This window comes from Corvus hawaiiensis, chromosome 24 (assembly GCF_020740725.1).
Source record: "Corvus hawaiiensis isolate bCorHaw1 chromosome 24, bCorHaw1.pri.cur, whole genome shotgun sequence".
NCBI classification, from domain to species: Eukaryota; Metazoa; Chordata; class Aves; order Passeriformes; family Corvidae; genus Corvus; species Corvus hawaiiensis.
In genome coordinates, this window is record NC_063236.1 from 9,834,168 (window position 1) to 9,851,112 (window position 16,945).

A 16,945-nucleotide genomic window follows, 5' to 3' on the forward strand; every position below is an offset into this window, starting at 1 on the left:
AACTACAAAAGCCCAGCTACCAGTTAATTCTCAGTGCTGAAGTGTCTGATTTCAATACCTGGAAATGTTTAAAAGGATAAAATCTAAACCCAAGTGGGTTTTACTTCTGACAATCTGTGGCACAACACACTGGACTGTCCCAGGATTGTGCTGGAATGTATTTTTCTCGTATTTCAGTGGAGGTTTATTCCACACCCTTGATCAAAGATGCAAAGCAAGAATGTTAAAGTACCCAAAAGCCACTGTAGCATCCAGTGCTTTAATACCAACTTCCAGAAACCACCACAACAGGATAATGCCAGGGGGTTTATTCAGCTTTTTATTTTTATGAAAAATGAACACCTGGAGCAATATTATTATTTGGGTGAATTCCAGACCTTGTAAACATCCAGGACTCATTTTGGAATGAGCAGGGCCTGTACATGATCCTTGATGTGCTGGCAGAGAACACTTCTATAAATAATGACGTCTGAGCAATCCTCAGAGTAGATTTTTCTCCTACTTCTTCCGGCCAAGCTTTGGAGCCTTCTCCAGGCCTTGGATGTATTTCCGAGGTAGCTGGTATTCTTCTGCAACACAACCAAGAGCTCACTTCAGGAAAGGAAGTAAAGAAGAATTAAAATCTCAGTTTTGCTGTAACTAGCTCCAGAATCTTCTTACCGAGCAGCATCTTGGCCAGATGATGGATTTGGTTGCCTTGGATCTGGACCTGGACTCTGTCCTTTGCTCCTGGTGCTGGGGTGATGGTGGCACTGGCTTGGACCTTCTGTTGGAGAGTGTTGGCCACACACTGGGGGTCCAGACCATACAGCTCAAGGTTCTTGATAATTGTCACCTGTGGGGTTTAACAGAGATTGGGAACATCACTGCTGAGGGTTTAACAGTGACTGCCAAAGCTGCCCTCAGGATCTGGGCATCTCATCTGCTCACCCCCCCTCATTGTAGTTGTCTTGTTTTACCTTCTTGTTTGATGATCTCTGTGCTATGCTGATGTCGATGGGCTCAATGTTTCCTTTCCTCACCACGGGTTCTTGTCCAAAAAATGTCACCTGGTGTAAGGGCTGCAGTCGTTCAAGGCACCTGAACAGTGCAATAAATCTGTGTCATTCTGGGAGGGGACACTGAGAGAACAAGCACCTGCTCAGCCCATTTATGGTGTGAGATCTCATCTTGTTCCCATTTATCTCCAGGAAATTACAGATCAGGCAGCTCCCACCACGGGGCTTTGAGTTGCAGGCAAGAAATCTGTGCAGTTCTGGGAAGGGATATTGAGAGAACAATCACCTGCTCAAGAGTTCATCCCATTTAAGGTGTGAGATCTCATCCTGCTCTGACTTATCCAACAGGCAGTCACACAGAATGGCATTCACCTTTACAAAGCTACAAAACAAAGGCACACACAAGGAGCAAACCAGGTCACTCTTTTTTCTCTAATTTCAGCCTCTCCTGTGGAAGCAGGGCAGGAAAACTCCCACCTGAACCTACTTTTTGTTTGTTTCATCAACCAGCTCGTTACTCTTCACGTAGTTAATGATGATGTTTCTCACCTCACTGCTTGAGAGGATGCTGCCTTTTCTGAAGAGAAAGAGAATTTTTAACTCAAGTATTTGGGTGTTGGGTTCTGGCACTAAGAGGGAAACAGCATCTGCAGTTTTGTTGGTCTCTCTCTTCCTTTTTTTTTTTTTTTTTTTTGCTTACCTGTGTCCAGATTCCTGGAAAAGTGGGATCATTTTTGTGGACACCCCATAAAGGGGAATGATTTCAGGAGCATGGTACACCTGTTCTCTGTCTTCACTCTTGCTGTCTTGGGCAGCAGAGGCTGAGGAAAATCCTTCAGGCACTGCAAATGCTTTAATGCTGCAACAAGAATGGTTTGGTGTGAGTAAAAGGGAGGGAAACAGCTGGAAATAGCAGATTCCACTCCCTTCTTTCACAGACTCCCAACTCTTTTAAAGATGGCTGTGATATTCTACGTACTCTGGGTGTTTCCAGTCCACTTCCACGATGCTTTCCACACCTTTGCTCAGCTCCTTCACTTGTAAGATCTTCTGGTGCTGCATGCACTGCAGGAATTTTGAGAACTGAAGGAAGCAACAATCAGAAATGTGGAGTCAAGCATTTTAAACAGCTGCTCTTGTGTTTCAAACCTTTTCTCTCCTTCTGGTTCTTATTAAAATGAATCCAAAAAAAAGCCCCCCAAAACCAACAGAAAAATCTCACCTTCTTATAGCTTGATTTCTTTATGTCCAGTTGTTTTCCAGCAGGGCTATAAATGGATTTTTTAAAAGTTCTTTAGTTATAAGTCACCCTTCATTTCTTCTTAAATCTTGCTACTTATGCTAGAAGTTTCTTAACAGTGGGAATATAAATCACACAGAAAAAGAATTACTTCAAAGAAGCTGATAAATAGAATGTGATGAGTGAAATTAGTGCTGATGTTCTTGTGGGCAGGCAAGTAACCACTCAGATGACTAAACCATGCTGAAACCAATGTCAGCCAAGTCAAGCTGGCTCCCAAGTGCAAATCCAAGTCTGGACAATCCTTACACGCAAGTATTTGAGGTAAGGATTGTATTTGATCAAAGTATTTGATGGCAGAAGTGAGCATAACTTCGATAACAACTGGGTTTTATTTTTTAGTCAAAACCTTCTTCCTAAATATCCCACTCCATCTCCACGTTTTAAAGACCAAATCCCAGCATGCAAATCCCAACTCCATCTCCTTCCCACGTACCAGCAGGAGAACATGTGGCTGCCTAGAAATGTGCTGGTGAGCAGAGGGAGATCTGACTTCTTTACTTTGCTTTTTAAGGCATGGAAAAAGCACTGATTAAATAATGCATCCATTTGCTCTGCAGGGGAAGAAAAGGACAGGTAGGCAGTGAGTTGTCTGTGGGCTTCAGCAACCCAAAGGGAAATGCTTTGGTTTCACTGGGATCCAAAAATACCTTGTGGGGTCCTGCTGTCCTCAGCCTCCTGCTGATCCTCTGTGCTGGCATCCTCAGCTGGTTCTGCAGCTCTGCTCTCACGGAGCTCCTCCTGTCCCAGCAGCTCTGCACAAGGCTCTCTGTCCCTCAGGCTCAGATCCCTGATGTCCACGTGCTGCTCTGGCTCAGGGGAGCAGCTGCTGACAGGCTCCTTCCCCTGCAGCTCTTCCTCGTCTCCAGCGCTCTCCTTTGCTGTTTTCAAGGGAGCTAAGGTAGGAGGAGAAGATTTGTCACCATATTCCCTACAAAAGGAAGAAAAAAGCAGAATACAGCTTTCCTTTTGCTGCTTTGAAACCACAGGACAAGGAACAGATGTCACCCTGAAAAAAGGCACTGGCAGCTGCACTGGTGTTTTTCTGTAATCCCTAAATGATAAAATTTACTTTGAACTAATCTTCCTCCATAAATTCTGAATAAAGGTCCTATCTAAGCTGTACCCAAATAACTCAGTAAGTTGGCCTGACAGGCTAAATTTACTGGGGCACAGATTTGGATTTCAGTAAACACGTGAGAGCTGTTGCACATTTTACCCAAGGCCTGGCAGTTACCCACCAGAGGTGATCCAGGTGAGCGTGCAGCACAGCAAAGCCCTTCCCTTTCATTCCAGCAGCCAGCATCTCCTCCGTGGACATGGTGGCAACTCCAACTGCCACGGGAGCTCTGGGAAAAGAAGGGAATGTTGGAGCAGGACAACACAAACACGCTGTGCTACTGCACACAGGCTGTGCCACTGGGATAGACTGAACTGCTTCTACAACGTCCTTGTTCTCTACAAGCTGGTTTTTGTTTAAAGCAGCTACATATTTCCTGGTTATCCTTCTGGGATGTGAAGTTTTCCAAAGAATCCCAAGGATAAGTGGAGCTGGGATGAAGTGAAGGTTGTGCAGTGACACATTCTTGCTTTTAATAAATTACCAGAAGCACGTGCACTGCCAGAAGAGACCAGCAGTGAGAGAAAACCAACAGCTCTAGCACTCCCTCACTCAGAACTTCCACATAGACACAAAACCAATTTTGCAGAATAGAATTTTTTGCTAAAAATATTGGTCCACACAGATCCAAAAAAAAAAAACCAATTTACAAAGCTTCCCACCTCAGCTCAAACATATCCTGACCCAGAAAATTAAGTGGACTTTTTTTCCTGCTGTATTTTCCACTGCTTAGCTCCACAGTGCATCAAATGCACGACAACACTTCTGCTTTGCTTTCCTCAAACCCCTTCATTTCATTTTTAACTTCTGGACAGGTTCTGAATTGGAGAATCCTCTGTACCTGTTTCCCAGGAGGGTGACAGCGCAGAGCGTGCCCCGCTGCACTCGAGGGAGGCCAGAAGATGGCACCACAACTCCTGGCAGCATCAGGTCTGCGGAAAGAATGAAGCGCATCCATTTCTCAATGAAACGCTCGGGCACCGCCTCCTCCGCCCCCCTCCCTCCCGTTACTCAGCAAAAACACGAGCTCAGCACACGCCAGAGAGAACAGGATTCTCTATTTCTCCTCCTAAGGCAGCGCTTTTTCCTCGTGGAGTGCGGGATCCAATTCATAAGGGTGCTGGGCACATCCCAAAAAACTGTCAGACCTGGGGGACTGTTTTTAACGAGCTCCCAGCACCACTCTTCATTAATGGCGTGGAAAGGGAAAGGAACAAGGGGAAGTGTCAGGAATTACCCATTTAGCCTCCCCTGTCCCAAGGGAAGGTGATCCCAGCAGGTTCTAGCCCCCCTTCATTGTCACAACTGTTTTTATCAGGTCTAGAATGAACTCTGCAACTGCCACCAAAGCTCCACATGGCTGGGGACAGAAATCACATAAAGGCCTTAATGTGACCAGGTAAGCAGCATTAAATTATGTAAATTACCAGGGCAGACAGCAGGTATTTGAATTCATGGAAGAGATATCCCAAAACATTGCTGCTCTTTGGAACGGAATGCTTCCTAAATCTCTTCCAGCCTGCAGCACTGGAGAGCCTGAAGCCTTTCCTCTCCTTTCTGAGAAGTGGCTCTACCTCTCCCCCTGCCTTTGTGGCCATTGTCTCCTGGCCAGCTCCTTATCTTTGGATCCTGCACAGAGGTAGCCTGGTTGCCAGGGGCGATGAATGACCTGCAGGCCTCTTTCATCAATGTCCTTCCCCATTAGCAAGTCTTTTTCCCCAGAAACTGGGTCATTACAAGTCAGCAGCGAGGCTTGCTCAGATGCCTATCACAGCTACACACTCGAGCACTTTATTTTCCCCAAAAGCAAACAAAGCACAGAGACCCGAGCTCCACTTTAGATACTGTGTCATGGAAAAAGACATCCCTTCCTACGTGAGCACTTCCAGGTACAGACCAAGGCTGCAGCAGCTGCAATTTAATCTTTTTCTGCTTCAGCAGCTCAGCAATTTAAAGTTTATAATGCCCCGATTCTCCTGAGTCTGAACTGCATCCAAAGCAGGTTCCAGAAAACAGACTCCTTTCCTGTTAGTCCTGATCCATAATGAGGTGGTAGAGCCAGTAACCCAGGAATTCAGCTCCAACCTCACCTGCACAATCCACAATTCGGCTGACAGTGACTGCACTCTAGGTTCCAAAATAAATTCCCTTCTTATCCACAGGATAAACTTGTTCACCTGGGGGCTGACAGGAAGCAGGGTGGCAGCAAAGGAACTTTCAAAAGGGACAGATCAATGGCACAGGCCCTTCTGTGTCCCAGTTCAGCTGCTCATCACCCTGAGAAAGTATTTCAAACTCTGAGCCTCCCACATGGAACAGGTAACTGCATTTAAACAGCTTCACCTACTTTGTTTCATTCACAGATTCTTTCTACAGCTGATTTATTTCCTTTCTAGGACGCCACCACGAATTATTTTTGAGTACTCGTTCTTTCTACTTGGTTCAGGTACATTTTTGCCACTGCTGAAAGCAAACACCTAAAAAGCCCTGAAGGCAACTCCTTTTTGCAGTGTGAAGTGACAAAGTTCTGGTGCTCTTACCTGCTCCTCCTGCAAGTTTCTGTAGCACTGGGGGCCATGTTGCAAAGGCAGGGAGAAGGTCTGGGTAGACCCACAGAGTGTACACTGTCCCAAAAGAGAAGTACATTTAAAAATGCATCATTAAGAACATTTCTAGCAGTTGTTTCTTCCCATCTTTAAGACTAAACACTCCTTGGATAATCAAGGAGATTAAACTTAATTGGATAACAAAAATCCTAATTGGGTAATAAAGAAACGTGAAATCGAAACAGTGCCACAATAATTAACTGGGAAGGAAAGCAAAGACGGGGGATTATTCCAGTTCCTTCCCCCTACCTGTTGGATACAGAACTTTCTCAGCTTCAAAGAGTATTGGGTTCCTGTGGTTCACGTAAACAGTGATGGCCTCCCCTTTGTGAGAGTATATTTTGATGACATTGAGTTCTTCCTTGTTTGGAATCAACTCAGCCAGTTGTTCAGTGCTCAGGGTGGGAAAAGCTGCTGCAACATCACTTCGTAGCTTCCTCCTGCAATGATAAAATCCCATATGTGTTACAAAGCTGTCTAGGCCATCCCTCAAAATAATTCCTACATCTGCTGTTACTGCTTTGTTGGCTGTTCCTGAAATTCCCACCTTTTCACAGGAAATAACTTGAAGCATTTGTGTCTGGGTTTACAAATGGTGTAAGAGGAATACCGGGAAAAGACCAAATATACTTGCCCTGCTCATATCTTCCTTAAACATCTGCTTTCAGCTTCTGTTTGCTGCCCGTGCCTCTGTTTTGTGCTATGATTTCAACCTGGGAGTGTCACACTCGCTCAGCCCAGCCTGTCACCCACAGCTGGATGGGGAGCAGGGCACAGCCAGATTTCCCTGTCCCCCAGTTTTAATTGAAGTTTAAGCCCCAGTGACCAGCACAGGGGGGGCTTTGTGGTCATTCACAGCAGTGTCCAGTGAACCTGAACCATCAGGAGGTCACCCCAGCAGCACTGCTCAGGAACACAAAGAACGAGAGAAGTACAGATGGTTTGGGTTAAAAGGGACTTTAAATCCGATCCAGTCCCACCCCCTGCCATGGGCAGGGACACCTCCCACTGTCCCAGGCTGCTCCAAGCCCCAATGTCCAGCCTGGCCTTGGGCACTGCCAGGGATCCAGGGGCAGCCACAGCTGCTCTGGGCACCCTGTGCCAGGGCCTGCCCACCCTCACAGGGAAGAATTTCTTCCCAATATCCAATACAAACCTATCCTCCTCCAGTTTAAAGCCATTCCCCCTCATCCTGTCACTCCATGTGCTTATCCAAAGCCCCTCTCCAGCTCACTCACAGCCGCATTAGGCACTGAAAGCTGCTATAAATAAAGCACGCAAGGCTCATCCAGGCCTCGGCATAACATTTCAATTAAATCTGGTTTAATTACGGCAGCACCTTCCAGCGAAACGCACATTCCGTGCTCAGGCCGGGAGCGTGCCACAAGCAGGCGGTGAAAGCAGCCCGCGACCGCGTCCCCCCGGCCCGGCGGGGATCCCCGCGGGGTCCCGGCGCGGCACTCACCGGTCCGAGCCCTTGATGTTGGTGTTGGCCCTCACACGGAACGCCCTGGCGAACATGCTGGGCCCGCGCCGTCCCCTCAGCCCGCGGCAGCCGCCATGGCGCCGTCCGCGCCCATAAAGCGTCCGGCTGGAAACGGCGCCCGGCCCCGCCGCGCCCCCGCGACCCCCGGCCCCGCCGATCCCCCGCGACCCCCGGCCCGCCGATCCCCGCGACCCCCGGCCCCGCCGATCCCCCGCGACCCCCGGCCCCGCCGAGCCCCGCGACCCCCGGCCCCGCCGATCCCCCGCGACCCCCGGCCCGCCGATCCCCCGCGACCCCCGGCCCCGCCGATCCCCCGCGACCCCCGGCCCCGCCGAGCCCCGCGACCCCCGGCCCCGCCGATCCCCCGCGACCCCCGGCCCGCCGATCCCCCGCGACCCCCGGCCCCGCCGATCCCCCGCGACCCCCGGCCCCGCCGAGCCCCGCGACCCCCGGCCCCGCCGCGACCCCCGCCCCGCCGATCCCCCGCGACCCCCGGCCCCGCCGAGCCCCGGGACCCCCGGCCCCGCTCCGCCCCGCGACCCCCGGCCCCGCCGAGCTCCCGCGACCCCCGGCCCCGCTCCGCCCCGGGACCCCCGGCCCCGCCGAGCTCCCGCGACCCCCGGCCCCGCTCCGCCCCGCGACCCCCGGCCCCGCCGAGCTCCCGCGACCCCCGCCCCGCCGATCCCCCGCGACCCCCGGCCCCGCCGAGCCCGGCGACCCCCGCCCCGCCGATCCTCCGCGACCCCCGGCCCCGCTCCGCCCCGCCGATCCCCCGCGACCCCCGCCCCGCCGATCCCCCGCGACCCCCGGCCCCGCCGAGCCCCGCGACCCCCGGCCCCGCTGCCCTCAGCGGCCCCGGCCCCGCCGCCCTCAGCGGCCCCGGCCCCGCCGAGCCCCGCGACCTCCGGCCCCGCCGATCCCCCGCGACCCCCGGTCCCGCCGCCCTCAGGGGTCCCGGTCCCCCTCGCCCGCGGTGGGGACCCCCGCCCCAGCTCCTTGAGGGGGTCCCAGTCCCCCCGCCCCGGCTCCCTGCGGGGCTCCCGCTTCTCCCCGCTCAGGTCCGGGGTCTCCCCCCCGGCGTCCCCCGGGCTCCTCCACACGAGGCGTTCTCAGAAATTTTGTTTGGTGCTGAAACTTCCGAGCTGTTTGCTGGTTAACGTGCCCTGGCAGTTGGGCATTCTTGCTGTGATTTTATTCATTTGTTTGAGTGCTCCTGATCGAGTTTGCTGATCCAGCTCGAGACTGAGGAGTTTGGAGCGGGTTGGAGCATTATTACAGGAGTGCTGTAGTAATGCAGCCTTCGCAGGATGGCAGAGTTATTGAGGTTGGAAAAGACCTCCCAGACCATCGATTCCAAGCTGTGCCCGATCCCCACCTTGTCCCCAGCCCAGAGCACCGAGTGCCACGTCCATCCTCCCTTGGACACCGCCAGGGATGGGCACTCCAAACCTCCCTGGGCAGCCCCTGCCAAGGCCTGACCACCCTTTCCATGAGGAAATTCCTGCTGAAATTCCACCCTGAGCCTCCCCTGGCCCAGCCTGAGGCCGTTCCCTCTCCTCCTGTCCCTGTTCCCTTCGATAAGATCCCAAATCCCCCCCGGCTGCCCCCTCCTGTCAGGGACCTGTGCAGAGCCACAAGGGCACAGACACCACTCGATTTTTATTTTTCTATTAATTCAATGAAGGGAATAAATACACCTCCTCCATGCCACCAGAGAGCCCTCGTGTTCTGAAATGCCACCGATGCCGCTCAGCTTTGTAACTGCCCCTGTACCAGGTGAAATCCAAGGCTCCTTGTGAAGAGCTGAACGTTGTCCTGGACGTTTTATTCCAAACCAGCAGAGGGGCTGGCAGGGTCAGGCAGCCCCCACACAGCACCCAGGCTTTTATCTGCCTCGCTGCAACCACGCTACCACTGAAGGGCTCCTTACACGCCTCAGCGTGCCGAGCCTCCTCCCCTGCAGGCCGAGCACTGCGCGGTGCGCGGGGGTCCCGCGGAGCGCCTTTGGAGCGAGAAGCCCCCGCAGCTCCGGGCGGGCTCGGAACCCGCCCCGGCGGCGCTGCGCAGGCGCGGGCGGGCGGCGGGCGGGGGCCGTTCCCGGGGCAACGGCCGGGCCGGGCCGGGGCCGAGCGGCCGCGCTGGGCAGCGGCACCGCCGGGCATGGGGCCCGCGCCGGGGCCCCCCCGACACGATGCTGCTGGGCAGGAAGCCGGACGGGCCCCTCGCAGCGGGTGAGGAGGAGGAGGAGGAGGAGGCGGCCGGGGGTCCCGCGGGGCTGGGGGGGAAGGGGGAGATGCGGTTTGGGTCGGGGGCCGCCGAGCCCCCCGCGTGGTCCCAGCCGTTCGTCGGCTCTGTCGCGATAGGCGTTGCGATTTTAAGTTCTTGAGCGTGGCCGACAGCGAGAGACGCCGCCTTTTTTTTTTTTTCTTCTTCTTCCCTCGTTTTTGCAGCCAGCTGTAATTCCCACATCTCATTTTTAAGGGATAACCTGCTTTAAAGGATAGTCCTATCAAGTGTTTAAGTGTTTGCTCGTTTTCGGCTCATTTGGGATTATCCCGATTAAGGGGAGGCGGGGAGAATGGTGGTTAATGTTTCTTAGGGATGTGTTTTTTGCAGTGCAGAAGTTGATTAACAAAAAAGAACCTCTAAATTAAAAGTATCTCGAATTAAGATTCCCCAGAAGCATCGCACTCTTGTGGTATGAAAATATAGTTAAGTACTGAAGATCATTTAATGATTGAAGGAGAATCAATGATTTCACAGATTAAAATGTGCTAAGGGTGCTGCCTTTTAGCATTTGGCTCTGTCTCTGTCAATGTGAGTTGTTGTGAATAACTGGTTTGTATGTGGGACCTTTCCAGCCAGGATTGGAGATGGATTATATGACTCCTATATGAGGATAGATGAGTGTAGATACCCAGAGCCTACAAATGAAGAACAGAGCCCTTCAGGACTTCCTTGCCTTTCAAGACCTCATGTGAGTATTTTAAAGTCTTCTGTGTCTTAACGCTGTGTTGTGTGGCAGTGAGAACTATCCAGGGGTCTCACACCTCCCGACAGAGAATAAATTTTAAAAGAGGGATTTTGCAGCTTTGTAGTGGCTTCTTAACATTATTGTTTTTCCTGAACATGAAAATGATGTGCTGTGTTCACAGCAGAACTTGCTGGCAGCCTCGGGAATCCCATCTTACTGCCCTCAGCTCGTGTTTTAATCAAAAAAGTTACTTTACAAAGGGCTGAAGCGTTCTGCCGTGTCACCTTGTACTCTGATAAGTAAATCCGCACACGCTTTGCTCTGCCTCCTCCTGCACGTTTCCATTTTGGTTTCCCTCATGAAAATTCTGACGGATAAGTGCATAGGAGCAGCAGAAGGAGCAGTGTGAGTCTGTGTGGCTGCCAAACGTCTCACAAAAGTATCTTTCTGCTCTGAAAACTTGGGCATTATCTGTCACTTCTTTTGCTACCAAAATAGCTCCTTATGAGAGGAAGGTGTTGCCAGGCTTTTTCATCAGGACTCTCTTCCCTCAGCAGATGTGGAGCTGGGAGATTTTTTTTCCTTTAATTGGTTCCGTAGTGGTCGTGTTCAGCTGTACTTTCGTACACTGCTCTGTCCTTTAGATGGGTTTTAAATGTGTTCTGGCTCTTGTTGAGTTCTGGCAGAAGGGAAGGAGCTTAAGCTTAAAAAAAACCCTCTCACTCTCTAAAAAGTGAAAATAGACATTGCCCTGAGTAAGATGCATTTGAAAGTCACCACCTTGTGGGATTTTGTTGTAACAGATTTGGTCTGTGCAAACTCAGGGGTATAAGTCTGTTTTATTTTCTGTTTTTGGCAATGTTGACGGGGAGCAGAAGGAATTTGAAGAGTAGTGGGCTGGGGTTATTTTGTTTGCAGGAATATGGGAACATTTCCGCTGCAGCGTTTTAAGCTGTAGTGTGGCTTCATTTGTTCATAATGGAGCACAAGTCAGTAGAGTGGAACTATCCAGTGAAATACAAATATAAATCCGTGAATATTTTGTTTGACTTGTCTTCATCTGTGTTTTATCCCTGAAGCCTTAAGTTAACTTCTTAGGGCAAGATTAAGGATTGCCCAGTTTACATGGTGATGTATCAATAAAATCCAGCCTCAGTGGTATCAGGCAAGCAGGAGCTGAGGCTGAAAATGATGCTGCTCACTTTTAATGGGAAAATACCTGGATTTTCAGTTTCCTTCTTGCAATGTTTTTTATTACAATGTAATGTTACATGAGAATTGAGGAGTCCTGGTGACTGCAGCTGCCCATTCCTTCATCTGAGCCTGCAAGAGAACAGAAAATCTCCCTCCTTTGGAATACAGGGGTGGAATTCAGTCTGTTTCATTCAGCGTTCAGAAAACCTCTGAAAACCAGTTGTGTAGGAATAGCATTAACTGTTTCCTTGTCAATGAAAATGAAGTTTTGTAAGTGAGAGTTTTCAGCAGGGTGCCACTGGTGTTATCAGCCTCATTTCTTGCCTGCTGGTAGCACTTCAGCAATAAAACCCAAGACCTGGGGAGCCTGTGATTTGTAAAATAAAGCTGTTGAAAGAAAGCTGGTGTTACCCAGGAGTCATCTGACTTTGAGTGCAGCTCTTCTGAGTTCAAGTGAAGATGGAGCTATATTTGTGTCTCACCATCATGTGGCAACTGATTTTGGGAGTCCTCTAAGAATGAAAATTGAGACCTTACTACCGTTGAGTCAGGTTTGAAATCCAAAGCCATAATTCCTTCATTAAGAAATCGTTCCAGGATAAATGGAATCATGAATTCCTTGTTTATTTAGGGATTCAAAGGTACAAAATGTTTGGTATGAACTGCAGCACGAGCAGAGCTGCCACTGCTCTTGCGTAGAGAGTATTTAAACAAGTGTGACTCTAGTTCTGTGTTTACATCCTCTGTTTGTTTGTAAACTTTCTGTTTGGGTCTGCTGGACTGAAGAGTCTTTGAGCCAGCTCTGAAGAAATGTCATTCTTATCTCGGGGGTTCAGCCAGGCTCCAAGAAAAAGGCGTTTATTCTGAGTTCCCAGGGCTGGGCTCTGTTGTTTTTATTTAAGACTCTGGCAAGGCGTGTCCCTCCCAGTACACTGCATTTTGGGGTTGATAGGAGGAGTGGGACTTGGTAGGATCTATCCATGTTGATAAGGACTGACTTCTGTAGGAAATGCCCGTTTCTTGGGGCTTGGGAGCAAGAATAGCATTTCAGGGCAGCACCAACAAACAGCCTCTTTTATGAGCTGTGTGTAGTTGGCTTTGGCGAGAACATTCACTTCCCTGATTTGCTGACCGTGCCGAGATGTTGGACTGGATGTAACTAAAAAGGAATTTGGTTTTACTGCTGTGGGGCTGCAGGTTTATTTATATTTTTTGTTTGATTCCTGTGTAGTTATTTTGGTTTTCAGGGATTCGGTTTGGCATGTGTCTGAGATCTTTATTTTTAGATTAAAGGATAAAATGGAAAACAGATGTTTCTCCTTCAGTCAGGGCTTCTTCAGTTCTGCTTGGGCTGGGACAACACCTCTGCTGCCTCTCAGCAAGGAGTGCCAGCAAGCAGAAAAGGGACTAACTGCTGTGCTAGTGGGGAACTGACCTCTAGGGAGTTCAGCATTTCCTAAATTGTAAAATTGACAAGCTTGGAAAATTTCACAGTGTTTTTCTCACCTTGTATGGCTTTGTTTCAAATGTAAATATTTCAGCACATGGTGGTAAGAGGGAGTGCTTGCAGACTGCTCTCAGCTGACTTGGAGTGGGAGGTGTTCTTGATTATTCAAAGCTTCCAGGTCTGTGTTCAGGGAGTTGTGCAGCTCTCTCTTCCCTCTGTGGCCAGTGACAGGACCCAAGAGAATGGCTGGAGCTGTGTCAGCGAGGTTTAGGTTGGACAAAAGTTCTTCTTCCTCCAGAGGTTGGTGGGGGCACTGCCCAGGCTCCCCAGGGAATAGGCACGGTCCCAAGGCTGCCAGAGCTCCAGGACACCACTCTCAGGCACAGGGTGGGATTTTGGGGTGTCCTGTGCAGGGCCAGGAGCTGGACTGGATGGCTTTTGTGGGTCTCTTCCAGCCCACAGTATTCTGTAATTCCACCAGGATTTCAGAGGGAGTTTTGGATATAATGATGTTTTCCTCTTGAAATTAAAACCCCACAATTTTTTTTTTTTTTAAAGGATGGTTTACCTTGCCTTGCCCTGCCATCCTTCTGCTCCTGGTGCAGCTGGCTCACACCAGCCATATGTCACCTGCTGGTGCTGCTTTGTCTTCCTTTGGCAGCCTGGCTGTGCAATATTCCTGCCCCTTCTCTGCACGTCCACGTTCCATTCCATGCTCCAGACAGGTGCAGGTTGCATCTGTCGATGGTTGTGCTGCTGCACCCACGTTTGAAGCTAAACATAGCTGTTCCCTGGCTCTTTGCAGACTAGAGATAGGTATTTTGTGGTGGTTTGAGTCTTTGTCTAAGGTTTCCCCTTCTGGATTTAAAAGCACAAGTGCTGTTTCAGTGAGTTGCTTTCTCTTTGTGTACCCTTCTATAATTGTGCTTGTAATTGAATTTAGTCCAGCACTTTATATTTGTTCCTAATAAATGCCAAACTCATTGGTGTTACTCATTTTGCGCTGGTAGTGATTTTATTTTTAATCTGTGCTTTAAAAGATAAACTAAACTCCTTCTTTTTTCTCTCTAGGTTTCTATCAGCAAACTCATGATGAAGGATCACTCTCTGACTGGAAATCAGGTCAAAGTGGAGCAGTTATTTGAGGACTCTGGCAACAGAAGAAGCAGCACTCTTCAGTCTGCAGGCCTTACTCCAGAAAGAGCTCTCCCTTCTTTGACAAAAGAGAAAACCCTAGAGACCCTGGGTCCTAGAGGCAATGGAAACTCCTTGAAAGCACATAAAGCCGTTTCCCAAGCTCCAGAGCAAGCTGTCAAACAGTTCAAACATCAGCTGTCAGCCTATGAGCAGCAGGAGATCTTTAATTTCTCCGAGATTTACTTTGTGGGGCCATCTGCCAAAAAGAGGCAGGGGGTCATCGGCGGCCCCAACAACAGCGGCTACGACGATGACCAAGGCAGCTACATCCACGTGCCCCACGACCACCTGGCTTACAGGTATGAAGTGCTCAAAATCATTGGCAAGGGCAGTTTTGGACAGGTTGCCAAAGTCTATGATCACAAACTCCACCAACACCTGGCCTTAAAGATGGTTCGCAATGAGAAGAGGTTCCATCGCCAAGCCGCCGAAGAGATCAGGATCCTGGAGCACCTGAAGAAGCAGGATAAAACAGGCAGCATGAATGTGATCCACATGCTGGAGAGCTTCACCTTCCGGAACCACATCTGCATGACCTTTGAACTGTTGAGTATGAACCTGTATGAGCTGATCAAAAGGAATAAGTTTCAGGGCTTCAGCCTCCAGCTGGTTCGGAAGTTTGCTCACTCCATCCTGCAGTGTTTGGATGCCCTTTACAGAAACAAAATCATCCACTGTGACTTGAAGCCAGAAAATATCCTCCTCAAACAGCAAGGGAGGAGTGGAATCAAGGTTATAGATTTTGGGTCCAGCTGTTTTGAGCACCAAAGAGTCTACACATACATCCAGTCCCGGTTTTATCGGGCGCCAGAGGTGATCCTGGGAAGCCGCTATGGGATGCCCATAGACATGTGGAGTTTTGGCTGTATTCTGGTGGAGCTTTTGACTGGCTACCCTCTTTTCCCTGGAGAGGACGAGGCAGACCAGCTGGCCTGTATGATGGAACTTCTCGGAATGCCACCTCAGAAGCTTTTGGATCAATCCAAGCGAGCCAAGAACTTCATCAACTCCAAGGGTCACCCCCGTTACTGCACGGTGCTGACGCAGCCGGACGGGAAGGTGACCCTGGGCGGGAGCCGCTCGCGCCGGGGCAAGGTCCGGGGTGCCCCGGGGAACAAGGACTGGGTGACAGCTCTGAAGGGCTGTGACGATCCCTTGTTCATTGGCTTCCTGAAGGAATGCCTCAGCTGGGATCCTTCTGCACGCATGATTCCCAGCCAGGCCCTGCGGCACCCCTGGATCTGCAAACGGGTGCCCAAAGCAGCCGGCTTGGAGAAAAGCTCCAGCAGACGGATTTCGAGCTATTCAGGTTCCTTCCAAGGAATTGCCAACAAGCTGCCTCCCGTGGCTGGGATCCCCAACAAGCTGAGGGCCAATCTGGCCAGTGATGCCAGTGGCAACATCCCCCTGTGTACTGTGCTCCCCAAACTGGTCAGCTAGTGGGGAGTGATGGGTTCCCAGGATATACCGCTCGTGTGTTAACTGTCTGTTCATGCTGTGGGAGGAAATTAAATGCAGAGGGTTTTAATGGATTTACTTTTTGTTAGAGGCTCAGTCTGGAGTACTGGAAGATCAGTCAAAAATGTACACATTTAAGGGCTAACTTCTATCCAGTTGCTCCACTCACACCTGGTGCATATTCCACTGCTGAGGGTTCAGCTCAGCTGGGGGCTGCAGGGACAGTTTGGCAGATGTGCTGTTGAAAAATGAAATCAAACCGTTTCTTATCATGGTTTAACAGGTTCTTTAGCTTAAGACAGGCAAGGAACTTGATTTAAACTACATGTTTCCAGTTATCTCCAGCTGAACTCTTTTTGTTCCGGGGGAAAGTTTTTAAATCTCATGTCAAAAGCACAAATGCATTCATGTAATGCATTAGGAACTTACTTGCAAATTGCTTAAGTTTGAAGAATTTTATTTCTCTGCATTGCTTTTCCCTTATCTATCCTGGGATTTTAAAAAATGTGATGGGATGTAGACACCAAAGGAATTTATTGTTGGAAAAGAAAATACTCAGATGATAAAGTTGCAAAGGAGCATAGAACTGCCATGAAACACAGGATATATCTAAATGAAACTACTAATTTCTGTAACACTTGCTATTTCCCCCTAAAAATCTATGGAAAGCTTGTAGGGGAATTTGGGATCAGGCCTGGTCCATCACAAGTGTGAGCCAGTTTGTTCAGGTAATGGTTGAATTACCTGTTTCTTTGGAGCTCAGATTTCCATCAGCAGTTCTGCCAGGTGTGTGTGTCTTTGTTTTTCCTGTGTTTCTAAAACAAAAATGTTGGACTTCAAGAGCTGGTTTATATCCATGTTTGAGATTCTGGTAATTGCAAAATATTATCTCTTTGTGTAGAGTGAATTCCATTGGATTACATGAAGCTCTTTTAATAAAAATACAAACATGCCACCCCCTGTCAGACAAGTAAGACTTTTTCAGGCCCAGGTTTGTGACTAGAAAATGAGGGAGGGGGGAACACACATTAACAATTGGGAGTGTGCTCTGAAATCTCAGCAGAATGTCTGGAAACACAACCAGGAAAGACCGAAAAGGTGCAAGAACTGGCGGATCTAAATGGAAATATCTTATGGGAAGAGTTGCTTTGTTTCTAATTGCCTT

General features: G+C 49.7%; 2 protein-coding genes across 3 annotated transcripts; one reads left to right on the plus strand and one right to left on the minus strand.

Moving 5' to 3' along the window:
- Positions 1 to 293: 293 nt before the first annotated feature.
- Positions 294 to 7,615, minus strand: EIF2D (eukaryotic translation initiation factor 2D). 2 transcript variants are annotated; one of them, XM_048328285.1, is made up of 15 exons: positions 7,490 to 7,615; positions 6,274 to 6,464; positions 5,959 to 6,042; positions 4,260 to 4,350; positions 3,540 to 3,647; positions 2,949 to 3,229; positions 2,735 to 2,852; positions 2,221 to 2,266; positions 1,978 to 2,081; positions 1,699 to 1,857; positions 1,486 to 1,575; positions 1,285 to 1,380; positions 960 to 1,080; positions 661 to 835; positions 294 to 591 (listed from the first exon to the last, which is right to left on the minus strand). In XM_048328285.1, exons 1-15 carry the CDS (start codon positions 7,543 to 7,545, stop codon positions 326 to 328), a joined length of 1,986 nt encoding a protein of 661 aa, XP_048184242.1. In that variant the 5' UTR covers positions 7,546 to 7,615; the 3' UTR covers positions 294 to 325. The 2 variants fall into 2 exon arrangements, with proteins under 2 accessions (XP_048184242.1, XP_048184243.1); XM_048328286.1 differs by having other exon boundaries at positions 294 to 569; positions 7,490 to 7,613.
- A 2,010-nt stretch (positions 7,616 to 9,625) lies between these two features.
- On the plus strand, positions 9,626 to 16,735 carry DYRK3 (dual specificity tyrosine phosphorylation regulated kinase 3). The gene is made up of 3 exons (XM_048328057.1): positions 9,626 to 9,741; positions 10,372 to 10,487; positions 14,197 to 16,735. The coding sequence occupies exons 1-3, from the start codon at positions 9,702 to 9,704 to the stop codon at positions 15,760 to 15,762; spliced, it is 1,722 nt and encodes a 573-aa protein (XP_048184014.1). The 5' UTR covers positions 9,626 to 9,701; the 3' UTR covers positions 15,763 to 16,735.
- The last annotated feature ends 210 nt before the right edge of the window (positions 16,736 to 16,945 follow it).

What these genes read in the sequence shown, in the direction of transcription:
- EIF2D (XM_048328285.1), bottom strand. Translation starts at nt 7,545, where the DNA reads ATGTTCGCCAGGGCGTTCCGTGTGAGGGCCAACACCAACATCAAGGGC. An exon ending in GGACAGCAGGACCCCACAAG is followed by an intron (nt 2,853 to 2,948) that starts GTATTTTTGGAT and finishes CTTCCCCTGCAG; the next exon opens with AGCAAATGGATGCATTATTT. An exon ending in AGAGATCATCAAACAAGAAG is followed by an intron (nt 836 to 959) that starts GTAAAACAAGAC and finishes TAAACCCCACAG; the next exon opens with GTGACAATTATCAAGAACCT.
- DYRK3 (XM_048328057.1), top strand. Translation starts at nt 9,702, where the DNA reads ATGCTGCTGGGCAGGAAGCCGGACGGGCCCCTCGCAGCGG. An exon ending in GGACGGGCCCCTCGCAGCGG is followed by an intron (nt 9,742 to 10,371) that starts GTGAGGAGGAGG and finishes GGACCTTTCCAG; the next exon opens with CCAGGATTGGAGATGGATTA. An exon ending in CTTGCCTTTCAAGACCTCAT is followed by an intron (nt 10,488 to 14,196) that starts GTGAGTATTTTA and finishes TTTTCTCTCTAG; the next exon opens with GTTTCTATCAGCAAACTCAT.